Genomic DNA, 12,775 nt, shown 5'->3' on the forward strand with positions numbered 1-12,775 from the left:
CAAACCCCCCCCAAAACCTGTGTCCTGTGCTGCTTTTTGGGAAGTGTTCTGAAACTGGGATACAAATAAACCAGAAAATGTCAGAAATGTAGGCTTCATACCTCATCACTGCTGCCGGTAGTTCAGGTTGTCTTTTAAAACCCTGCCAGCAGATTTCTGATGAAGCTCCTGTTAAAAATCCAAAACAACAAAGCAAAGAAACAAAAAAACCAACCCCCAACCATCCCAAAACAAAAAACCTCAACAGTTTATGAGGCTCGGAATGAGGTTTTAACGTAGCAAGAATGGTAATTAGTCCATATAGTTGCTTTGAAGAAAGCTTCAAAATGAATTCTCATTGTAATGGGGGGAAAAAGTATTTTCCCAAATCAATTCCTTCTAATCTCTAAATTTCAGTTGGTGTATTTTTTCCACAAAATTACCAAAAGCTATTGACCTGAGGGATTTGTTTTCCGTTCTGAAGTCTTGAAATTTTCCTCCTGGCTAATTACAGCCTATTACTCTAGACTTTGGTCCTTTAGCAGTAACATTTTCCATCTTAAGATGGGTTGTCCCATTCCAGTGAAGAGCATGTTGTCTGAGCACTGAATGGAATTACTACCAGTGGAAACTATGCTGCAAGAGGCTCGATAAAGCAGCTGCTGTGCAAACCTCAGCTGTTTTTTCCATCCTCCCGAGCGCTGGTAATTAGCATAGGGAAGCTGACTAATGTGCTGACGTCACCTCTTTCCAGTCGCAGCTTACATTTTGTTCCTGACTGCCTCAAAGCATGCAGGACTTTGTTCAGGAATTCGCTGTCACATACAGGATGCTCTGAAACCTTTCTTTCTTTTTTTTTTTTTTTGAGGGGCTGGACTTGTTTCCCTTATAAACGCTGCCTGCAGGACCAACGGCTTCCTTAAGTCATTGGTTTCTGCGGAACAGCAAGTATCGCTTTGGCGAAGAACAAAATGCATTTTAGAAATTTTAACTACAGTTTTAGTTCTCTGATTGCCTGTGTGGCAGATAGCGATGTCTTCAATCAAGCAGAAACAAGGGTATGCTTTATCTTTTGTGATTTATTTCTGTGAACTACTGGAATACTAAAGTATGTAGGTGCTGTTTCAAATTGTTTAAAAATACGGATGCCTTGATAGCTTTTTGACTTGTAAGAAAATTTCAGTTTGATGTGAGGGTCTTGGGTCTTACAAGTCTGCAATAGTATGCTCTGATATGAATGACTCTAACTCTGGAAATTATTAGATCTTAAGCTATGTGCTTTTGAAAATGATCAGAAGTTTACCTCCAGACTTCCTTGACTGTCCGTGTAGTGTATTCTTCACTTGCGTATGTGTTTTCAGCAAATGTTTAGATTATAATTTTCGTAGTAAGAGTCGCATAATTTATAGTACACTTTATACTTTTTGTGGGATTTTTTGGCTGGCACTTTAGTTAAGAGTATAATGTTAAAACTATAAGAAGTCCTCTTGGATTTGTATTTAACTGATTAGAATTAATATAATGTAAGTAATCCATTTCTGATACAGTGAATTGTTGACTGCTAAGATACCTTAGGGACAAAAATAACCTTTTGTTTAGTGTTGTATTGCTAGCATGACATTTTAAAAAAACTATATATATTGCACAAATCTCGCAGGTACTCTCTGAGTTTAAATGTTGAATGTGTACTTCGAAATGCAATTTAGCGTGGGTTTGGCTTACTTTTCATGGTTGCATCCAGCTCTCTGGAGTACAGGAGGCTAACAAATACAGGCTTTGTGTGCAGAGGATCCTGGTCTTGTTTCAGAGCTCATTTTGAAGAAGTTTAAGTGTGGCTCGGCAAGAAGCAGGACAGCTCTGATTTTAAAATATCTTTGAAATATAGTGGTTCTGTATATAGCTGTGACAAGTTTGTGAAGCAGAGGTTTTCAGGAAGGAAAATGAAATTGTGAAGTAATCACTGCCGCCTTATGTAATCTTTGTTGCTTTTTTCTACTAATTCGGACTGTAACAGTAAAAAAAATGAGGCAATGTGATTTTACATACTTGTTTATTTTGGCTTTGTATTGAACTACTAGTAAGCTTTTATGAAGAGAACATATCTGAAAATACTGAAATCTGAATGCTTGGTCTATTGCTGACACTGAAATAAGTCTTGTGACTGGTTACTGTGTTCTCAATGTGAGCCTGAAACACTTTGCAAGAGCGTGGCAGCTTCAGAACCTCCTGCTTCTTTCTCTTCCTTTGGTCTGGCATCCTGAAGTAAGAGTAGAAGCACTCTTTATATAAATGATATGAAAAATAGCCAAGTTGGGTTTGCATAGATGCCCTAGGAGCACAAACCCAAAGTGCAAAATGGAGATAGCCAGCTGTTGGTAAAGGTGCTTCAGTCTTTTTACGCAGATAGGACAGCAAAGTAACTCAGCTGCAGATCTATGAAGGTATGAGGTTTTGGTCCAGTTCCTACTCTTACTACACAGTCAAAACAAAAAGCGTGTCAAAGGCCCTTTAGGAGCTGTATGGTTAGTACTTAAGATTTTGGAAAGATAGTGGGAGCCTTTTTAGAATTTGGTTCCAGAAATAGAAGATTAAACTAGAGTTCAGTAATATGGTCATTTTCCTAAATGAAAGTAGCATCTATTAAAACAGGAGATGTTCATGAACTTTATTATGCATGCTGAGTCACTGAAGAAAATTACATTTAGCTTGCAAATATGCTTTTTTCATTTTTCTCTGTTAAAACTGTTGTGTTGGTTTCCTTGAAAATTGCACACTTAGACAAAGGCATGCTTGGCAGACTTTTTTCAGGCCGTTGGATATTAATTTTATAAGACAAGCATTTATTTTCAATATCTTACCAATACTATTTCTATTATGTCACTAAATCAGAGTATCATGTCCAACACTTATTAATTATAATCTATTTTTTAATAAGGAAGAAAAAAGCTGCTGTAGAGAAAACAAGTGATAAGATAGAAAAATTCATTATAAAAAGAGAGAGGAAGAAAACTAAATCTAAGCTGTTTTAAATACATCAATATTCAAGAGTGGTAGTATGCCCCTACTAGTAACGGCAATTTATTTCTGCATTTCTTTAGAGAAAATGTAGTGGTTTGCATATTCACTTGCTTCTCTGGTCCTTTCTTTTCAGGCCAAATTTGAATCGCTGTTTAGAACATACGACAGAGATATCACCTTTCAGTATTTTAAGAGCTTCAAAAGAGTACGAATAAATTTCAGTAACCCTTTATCTGCAGCAGATGCTAGAATCCAGTTGCACAAGACAGAGTTCCTTGGAAAGGAAATAAAACTGTATTTTGCTCAGGTAAGTCTTTTTGTGATTATCCTTACAAGGTACTAAAGCATAACTTATAAGCTTCCGCAGGTCTTCAGTCACGCTAATGAACACTGTTAAATTTTTCGGTTTGATTAGAGAATCACAGGTTGTTCCAAAGCTACAAGTATTTGGAGGCTGTTGCATATTTTATGTCTCCCTCTGTATTGTTTTGATAACCTTGGGGAAAGGGAGTAGGTGATAGTAATCAGCATGGTCAAAGATAGAGTTTAACAGGGTGGGGGAAGCCAAGTGTGCTCTGCCAACAGTACATACCTGCGTGCTCAAGTAGTATCTGAGGGAGTCCAAACTGTAGAGCTGCACATTCAGGACTCTACCTGTTGATCCTGCTTTCACTCCTGCAAATTGTTTGTTTAGCACATGTTTGTACTTGGAGATTGCCATCAGTGCAGCTCTATAGCTGGCTAGCGTCTGCTGCTAAAGATGTGAAACTCTCTCAGGTTCTGGTAATCTGGGTGCTTTTTGGTAGCTGCTGTGTATTTTCCTCCGTAAATTTAATGGGAAAATTAATCTATGTGTGTCTGTTTCAGATGTCCCTAGGGACAGTCCTGAAGGAGCCAGTTTATTTATATATCTTCTAGAATTCTCACTTGTGGTAATGAGTTTCAACACCATTTGTCATTAGGCCTTAAAGCCCATATCCAGCTTCCTCCTATTTCAGTATCTTAAGGACAGATATTTTCTGGTGAAATTTTTGTAAAACTCCATAATGAGAAGATGCGGATGTGCATACTTCATTGCATGTTTCATCAGAGTTAATGAATGTGGTGGCTTGTCTGTATTTTGTATACTGGGTCTTTCATATAGCTCTCTTCAATAATATAGTTACATGCTGCCACCTTCAGTGCCTGTTACAGCATAACATCTATCCAAACCCTAAAATTCCTCATGAATGATGGATTCATTGACAATAGTGAAACAGCTTTGGCTTTTATGCTTTTTTCAGACTTTGCACATTGGAAGCTCGCATTTGGCACCACCAAATCCAGACAAACAGTTTTTGATTTCACCTCCAGCCTCTCCACCTGTTGATTGGAAGCAAGTAGAAGATGCTACTCCAGTCATTAACTATGACCTTTTATATGCTATCTCCAAGTTAGGACCAGGTAAGAAGGAGTAGAAGCACTAGAATTCTGGTTGAGTAAAACACCTTTTAAACTTTCTGAATTTCTAGAACTTTTCAAATGAATTACTATCTACCAATTAAATTTGTAATACCAGAAAAAGTGTTAGTAAACAGTAGTTTCTTACACATATAGTAATTCCACAGGATCATTTGGAGGGCCCAGACCTCCACAATGTGATCTGTTTTGTGGTTTGTAGAGAGCATGAATGTTGCTTCAATAATATATTAGCTTGTTCATCAGAATTTTCAGGAAGAAGCTTCCTGAAAATGAAGAGGCACTCATGTAGTTACATACCTTTTGAAGCGATGGGAAAGTCCTGTTTCAGACTGAGACAATGAACCAGTTAACAGCTGTGTAGCTCTGTGCTAGAATTACCTCTGAGATAGTAGTATATATAGGAGGGAAACTATCAGTATCAACCTAATTTTCTTTTGGAGTTAAGAGAGAGAAGTTTCTGCCACTCCTTGCTCCTTCTAATTTTCATCTGTTGCAATTTATTCATTTTTTGGAAGCTTTGAGATGGCTTCACCCTGGAAAGGAAAAAAGTTTGTATCGGGTTCCTCTTTCTTCCCCACTGTCCAAACTAGAGGAGATATTAAGAATGTACACTTACCCCTTATTTCTAGTGCTGTCCCATAAATTGCTTGTCATTTCAGCTAACCATGCTGTGTAGACTGCTTATAGGTCTATTAAAAATAGATAGCACCACAGATAGGAGAAACAGTTCTACCTGCTATTTGTGTTTTAAACCAAATACTGCTTTCAGAAATACATGTAAAGATCCACTAAACTGAACTGTTATTTTAAACATGGTTCTGCTTTTCAGTGGTTGATGATCACATCCCTTGATGTCATTTAGTACCTCAGTTAAGACAACCTTCTCAATGAGAATTGCTGCAAATTATATTTCCCAAAATCTGCAACTCTGATTTAACTTGTTTGCAACTGTACTCTTAAGTTTAGGGGAGAGAAAAAATAGCCACATTTAGTATCAAAGAGAATAAAAACTGTAGTCTGAATCGTTTTACTGTCGTATTTTTATATACCTGTTTACCTACCAACTTAGGGAATGCATCTTATTATGTCAGTAGTAAGGGGTGGAGAACAGGGTGGGGCAGAACTTTTAGCTCCTCATACATCAGCTTTCTATGTAGTAGTTTATGGTTGACTGTATGCTGGTGATATCCGAAGATTCTAGTGAAAATAACGTGCATCTTACAAACCACTAAGGGAATTCTTCTTACCTGTGAAAATTCAGCCCTTTGCAGGGACAAAATCTATGCTTATGCTGGCATAAAAATTGGGGTAGATTATTGCCAGTTTTTAATAAGTACCATCTTTTAAACAGTGTGTGAATTATAATGGCAAGAACAAATTATAGGAAAGATATTACAGTTAGAAGTGGAGGTACAAAACGCTGCCACGAATCATTTCTTTATCCAGAAATATGTAAACTAAGCAGATGATCCTGCATGTAGGTCTTTAAAACCATCCCTCAAGAATACTGCTGACATACTAAATGTTTTTATCAAAGTTTTTATTTTCCTGAAAGCAGTTTTTGAAACAGAAGTCCTATAAGACTATGCTTGTCGGAATAAAAGTTGGTTTTGATGAAACATGTGGAATGAATAAATAAATACCATTACAGCTTACTGACTTTATGAAAGTTCAGAGCTTGCTCCATGGGTGGTGCTTTCTTTACTACAAGCTTTCCTTTCAAGTTTTAGCAATACCAAAAAGAAACGTGTAGGTCTTAAAATAAATACATAAGGGCTTACTAAGCAGTAAAAGTTGGTCCTTTTTCCCCTGAAAGTGCTGTTATTGAGATGTCCTGCAGTAAGCTCATTGGCAGATCTGTGATCCCTTTTCCCACGAGATTTTTCATAGATATTGTGAATGTTGAGCCCTATAAAGCTTTGCCTCTTGACTGTGATGTTCATTGGAACACAGAGTTAATGACTTGGTACCAAGGAGCAAGCAAGGATTACTCTAGCACAATGGCTCGTGTGTTTCTGAAGAACTGGAGGCAAGAGCCTTTTCCTCTATGGAACTGCTCTTTGTACCAGTTCCCCTTCCTAAAGTTCTCAGGGAAACAGAGCAGAGACCACTTCAGAGCCCTGGCACACTAAAGTGTGCTGCTTGCCACAGGTGTTAGCTCTTTTGAACAGCTGATGTGCAAGATCACTGTAGTGGTCTTAGTGGAGGCTGTTCTCTCCACTGAGAGGTAATGGGTATAACGTAACAAGAAAAAAATTAAGGGGAGCTGATCAGGGAAGCGGTGAAAAGAAATAGTTTGCCCTTTCCCTGATCTAATATAAGATTAAAATTATTTAACACCTGGTTAGATTTAAAAGCAATTCTTTATATTATGGAAAAAAAACAGATCAATAAAATTCATATCATAGCTCTTCTACACACTGGCTGTATTATATCTGAGAGTTTCACATTATATATGCATGAAGCCTGCTGTCTAGCTCCGCTGCTCCACAGAATGCCAGAACAGTGTTAGAGCACGTCTGTGTGAGATGGGAAGAACTGCATCCAGCTTTTTGGGGGAAGGAAGATCCTGTGGTTTTGCCGTCATTCAGGAAAACAAAGTCTTCCTGAATGTGGTACAGTGGGTAGATAATCTCGTACGCTTTAAAATGACAAAAACCCACCAAGAAGACTTATGACTGCTCATGTAGAACGCTTTCTTGAATGCCTAGGGTAATTTACATAAACTTGCTTTTAAGAGAGCAGCTGAGCTATGTTGCTTTGAAAACAGAACCTAAATACTTCTCGATGGTAAATGTGACTGTTGGCAATGCACCTGCCTGCACCATCTAATGACCATCTAATGCGTTGTGGCATCAGGCTTTTGTCATCAGTGTATTACTTACACATTTTTATGTATTCCTTTCTTTTTAGTAATTTCTTTCATAATTTGCTACAGAATGGATCCTTTTTAACCAGTTTTGTTAATATTTTAACTTTCAGGAGAAAAGTATGAGCTACATGCTGCAACTGACACTACTCCCAGTGTTGTCGTCCACGTATGTGAGAGTGACCAGGAAAACGATGTGGAAGAAGAAACGAAGAAACCCAAACCAAAAATTATTCAGACGAGAAGGCCAGATTATACTCCTACACATTTAAGTTGAACTGCTGTTGTTTTTCCAAGGGTTACAAGTAGACATATGCAAGGGAAACTTTTACTGTGGAAACAGCAGCTCACAGGTGTGGTGGCAACAGCAGCAGTTATAGTAGGAGAAATTCCAATATAAGTTTGCTCAAAAAAATATAGGAAGTTTCATCCTTATTTTTGATGCTGCGGGTTGATGGATGTCATGAGTGTATTCCCAGATCACTGGGAACAAAAGATAGGCAGAAGAAGACATTTGGAGACATAACAGGACAAACTAGGTTTATTTTTTTGGGGGTACTATAGGCTGTTCCATTATAAAGCAACTGGGGGAAGCTTTCTTTGTTCTGACTCACATAAATCCTCAAACTAATAGGCTAGTCATTGTGTGGAGTACATAGCGATAACAGAGGTGGTTTTAAAGATTAAAGTATGGGAATTGTAAACCTTTTTCTTATAATAGATTTTGTGCATGTGTATTCTTGGTCTTCTAAAGTAACTTTGCATTATTTTCTATAGTTTCTCACATGTTTCTGAAAATCTGGGAAATTGTTTAAAGTATTTATTATCTCAGCATCCCGGACTTACTACTAGGTGTGTATATACATATATATTTATATTTGTTTTTATTGGCACTCATTTTCCAGCAGGCATACAATTTCTTCGGCACCTTATTTTGGTGCTATGTAACTTGTGCTTTTAAAAATTTAATCTTTTAAATGCCTATATAGGGTTTTATCTGGCAAAGTAATGGGAAAAAAGTGCAATAGGAAGGTTGTTTAAATAAGTTGATTTTAAATTATTTAAGTTTAAATAATTTATATCTTCAATAACATTTGTTCGGTAGCTTTGACTTTCTCATTTGGAAAAAAAGTACTCTTAAATGTACAAATAAAGCTAATGTTGCAATGTAATTTTTCAGTGAAAAAAATGGTAATGGAGAGACGTGAACTCTACTCAGTATGTGAATCTGCATTGTTGTGAGCAAAAGATTAACAGTGATTGAAAAATTGCACACATTGTGTAGAACAGCGAAGAGAGATGGAGTGCCTTTTCCTCATTCATTCCTGATGTGAACTGTTCTACAAGCTGCACACTTGTATCTTTTTCTACTGGCTTTGTATGTCCATAAATATAAACTTTCTTAGTTTTGCTTTGAAAATAAGCTGGTATTTAGAAATGCTTAATGCCAAGTAATGACGCATACTTAAGTAATGAGTATACGTGGGAGAAGCTTTCGGGTTTTTTACATGTTAGTGTTTAAAAACAGTAGCTCATGACATACAAGTTTAGAGAAGAAAGATGGCAGAAGTGTATTTTATTACTTGTTTTTTAAAATTGAGATTCTCACTTTGAAATAAGTTTCAGTATTTTTTTTAAGAGATAGTAACTGATATCTGTGGGAAAATATCACTTACAGTTTTAGAAAGGGGATGTTTGAAGCTTCTCAACATGTTTTTAGAAGTCAAAGCATGGTTCTCTGTTGGTTTGCTTTTGCCACAGTTGGTCTGAGAATGAGTTTTGTAGCTGGAGTTAATATAAAGAAATCCATTCTGTGGATTTGAAGCAAACATTGACTTAAATGTCCAGGTTCACACCTTGTTTTTTAAATAAAAAATATATATTAAGAAAGTAAGATGTATAATGAAGCCATTCCAAGCTGTGGTGCAGTGTAAACGTGGTGTTATTGAAGGCCTGTCATTATACTAAGCAAAATAGAAATTGGTATCCTGTGACTACAGAGAGCAGGAATATATTGAACTTCAGTAATACTTGCAGATATATCTTGTTTTTATTGGTATGCCCTGTAAACTGAAACTAACACTGGTACTTGGTGTCTGTCTTGGACCTAACTCAAGTGGCACACTCTCCATGTTAACAGTGTTAAGAGCTAATGCCATGTATTGCTGGAGCTGCATTTTATGCACATGGGGGTGCATAAGCTTATTTAAGGTGTAACAATCTGCTGGATACATGTACTGCTTAATAACACACAAAATAAATAAAATGGAGAGAAACTTTGTAGGTTTGCCACAGCTGCCTTTAAGCCTTTCCAAGATCTTTTTTCCATGTTTCTCAAATTACTGCTGGACTTAGTGTTTCTCTTCATTCAATTTAGAATTGTTGGAATAATTCCTGTTCTGTCCTTTCTCCATCTTTCCATGATTACCAATCAAAGCATTAGTTTTGCAATAGAAACCCAGGTAGTTGCTGTTCTGTTTCCTAGCAATCCTAAGAAAGCAGTGCTACCTTTCAATTAAAAAGAACAGAATATTAAATACCAATATGGTTTTCGTCATTTTGGTACACTGACATCTGCCTGATAAGGTGGGCACTAGAAACCATGGAAGTCTTGGGATGGTTACAGTGTGTTTCCCCTTCTGATGGTAATTCTGATGGTAAACAAAGGTTGTGAGACAGTAACTTGCCTGTGTTTCTGGTTGTATATCCTGGCTTGTGCCACCTTCTGTTATCATTACTACAGTGTGCTGCTTGCTTTTTCAGGGTTTGGGTTTTTTTTTCCTAATGTGCAAATGAATGCTTAGTTGGTATTTTATACAGTTGTATAGTATGGGGCATATTTAAATTAAAATATTTTGTTGTCTTCTTGTAAATGTCGTGATATTTATGCGTGAAACTAGTTGAAGATTTTGTGCCAAAATCTGAACTTTAAGCTTCCAAACACTTCTAATTTGAAAAAGGTAAGAATATTGTCCCAGCTCACATCCTTACCAACCAAACCAAATGAATTTATTCAGAGAAAAGCTTTCCACCCTTCTGCTTAAGAGACTTGCATGATCTCAATCAAAGTATGAGAATCTACTAATGAATAAAATACAGTCCAGAATATTCCAGTTAAAAACTGATTCTTCTATGCCTGAAGTTGATGTGCTTCCTAATAAAGGTATCAACATCTTGCTATTCTATAATAATCCCTGTGCCTTCATAATATCCTTGCCAGTTTTCTTCTACAACATGACTAATTCTATTTTTAAAGCTCTTGGAATGTGAAAATATATCAGCATTTAAATGGCTTTACCTAGTAACTGTAAGTCTTTGTTTTGCAAAACGTGTTACGCAGAAATGCATTGAAGGTTTCGCTCTCGATATGGATAGAAATCCTTTCATGGCAGAAAGGAGTTATTGATATTAATGCTCATCATTCTTCCCTTCTTACGACTGGGAAGTATTGATGTTTGTAAGAAATTGTTCATACACAGAAGTGATTTGAAATAGCGAAGTGCTGCTGCTCATCAATAGCAGTCCCATCCAGGGGAATTTCTGTGTAGAGTAACAGAAGTAACTTGGTCCTTAAGCGATCTAACAAAAGATAGAAGGTGAAATAGCAATTCCAACTGAGCCATCCTGCTTTACATAGATGACCTCATTTCCCTTTCTCTTTGGGAGTATAGCTTGTGTTTTATTGTTTGCCCTCTGCATAAGAATAGCATGCACAGTCTCCGTAAATCTGTAAGTGATCACTAGCATCTGTCATTTTGCAAGACTTGTTGCCAGCTTAGTGATACACATTCCTATTGTTGGATTATGCATTTGTGCATGCATTACTACATTAAGGACCGACCTTGTTACCAAGGTGAATATGTAAGACGTGAGTTTGTAACATGTAAGACTAAAGTTTGTTTCTAATCAGGGTGTTGTTTTTCAGAGCAGCAACAAGTGTAGTAACTTTGATATTTGAAATACTAGACAAGTGTATTAGTTGTTCTTCTTGTGTAGTCCAGACTTGTCAAGGGTGGGGAAGGAATGAACTCCAGCAGCTCTCTCTCATACCATTTTTAACAGTTACAGCACAGATTTTGCCCTGCCTAGTCACCTGCCTAGTCAAGTTTTGCTTTGTCACACTAAAAAAAACGTCTTGGGGAAGACAAGTTCTTTAACTTGAAATTGTGATTTGTATCTATAAAGCTTGCTTGCTTGTTCTGGTGTCCCGAACCCTCTCCCAGTTCCAAACATAAAAAATGATCGCAAGGGGTAGAGCTTTACTCTAGGCATAGACTAAGTTCAGAAATTCACTTACTAGGTCTTGGGTTCAGCTGTTGGCGCTGCTTCTATCATCTTTGCTTTTATCCCAACACACTTTAGAAACATTTTGCAGAAAATTATACCTGCTTAATGCTTTTAATAATTCATATTCGGATGTCTAAAAAGAAGAAAACAAAACCAATAACAACAAAGATAAAACATCGCCCAAGATACTGTACATTACAAAGGTGACTCGTCTGATAGGAAGGTGACAGGATGGGTCTGGCAGGACTGGATTTATCTTCTCTGACAAAATTTCTGTTCATAAAGTAGTGACTATCACACTTGAAACTTTTTGTCACTTACCTGGTCTGTATTTATGTATCTAAAATTATAGCATCTCTGTGATCTTACTTTTTTTTCTTCTTTTTTTGAGTAACTGGCAGGCAGTTGGTTTTTTTTACTGTGGTACACTCCATCTGAGGTATGAAAAGAAGTAAAATGATGGGAGTTTAACTATGAAAGTTTGAACAGGTGGAGGAAGAGGCAGAGGCTCCAAGTGGCACTTTGTCACTATTGGCAGTCATGTGACCCGTTCTGGTTTGGACTTTCTGCCTCTCAAAGACCAGCTCAAGAAGCTCCAGTTCTTCCTAATGTTGCTTCCTGCTCTCACCCCTGCCCTTCTTCCACAAGATGTCATTCCATATTTCCAAAAGACTGAGAGTCTCTGAGGTTTACAAGCATTTCCTAGGTAGTCTTTCTGAAATCACTTTTTCTCTTATGCGAGGATAGGCACAGCTCCGTGTCTGTGGCTTCTGAGCTTTGTTACAGGCTTTACAAAGGTTTTGCAAAGGTCTTGTGTGCTGGTAGCACATCACGGGGGAGCACTAATGGGAAATTTTTCAGTAGGCTTCAGTCTGATGCTGCTCTTGCTGCTAGATGTGGAGTCTGTCAGTAATGACTTTCATGTTTGGAGTGATTATGTATTTACAGATTGCACTTTGTAGTCTCAATCCTTTTCATAGAGTGTGAATTTGTTGGGGTGGGGTTTTTTGGATTTTGTGTTTTTGTCCCATCTTGAAATCTTTCTTCCACTTTGCCTTTTTTTTTTTTGTCCTTCTTCCTTCTGGCCACTGTTGTAAGAGACAACAAAAAATGTTTTTACAAGTATATTAATGACAAAAAGAGAGCCAAGGAGAATCTCCA

General features: G+C 37.2%; 1 protein-coding gene across 1 annotated transcript; it reads left to right on the forward strand.

The window, feature by feature from the left end:
- The first annotated feature begins 918 nt into the window (after window positions 1–918).
- On the forward strand, window positions 919–9,464 carry RCAN1 (regulator of calcineurin 1). The gene is made up of 4 exons (XM_009572336.1): window positions 919–1,037; window positions 3,131–3,304; window positions 4,281–4,440; window positions 7,441–9,464. Exons 1-4 carry the CDS (start codon window positions 951–953, stop codon window positions 7,602–7,604), a joined length of 585 nt encoding a protein of 194 aa, XP_009570631.1. The 5' UTR covers window positions 919–950; the 3' UTR covers window positions 7,605–9,464.
- Window positions 9,465–12,775: the final 3,311 nt, after the last annotated feature.

Source organism: Fulmarus glacialis, unplaced genomic scaffold, assembly GCF_000690835.1.
Source record: "Fulmarus glacialis isolate BGI_N327 unplaced genomic scaffold, ASM69083v1 scaffold49202, whole genome shotgun sequence".
In the NCBI taxonomy this organism is placed as follows: Eukaryota; Metazoa; Chordata; class Aves; order Procellariiformes; family Procellariidae; genus Fulmarus; species Fulmarus glacialis.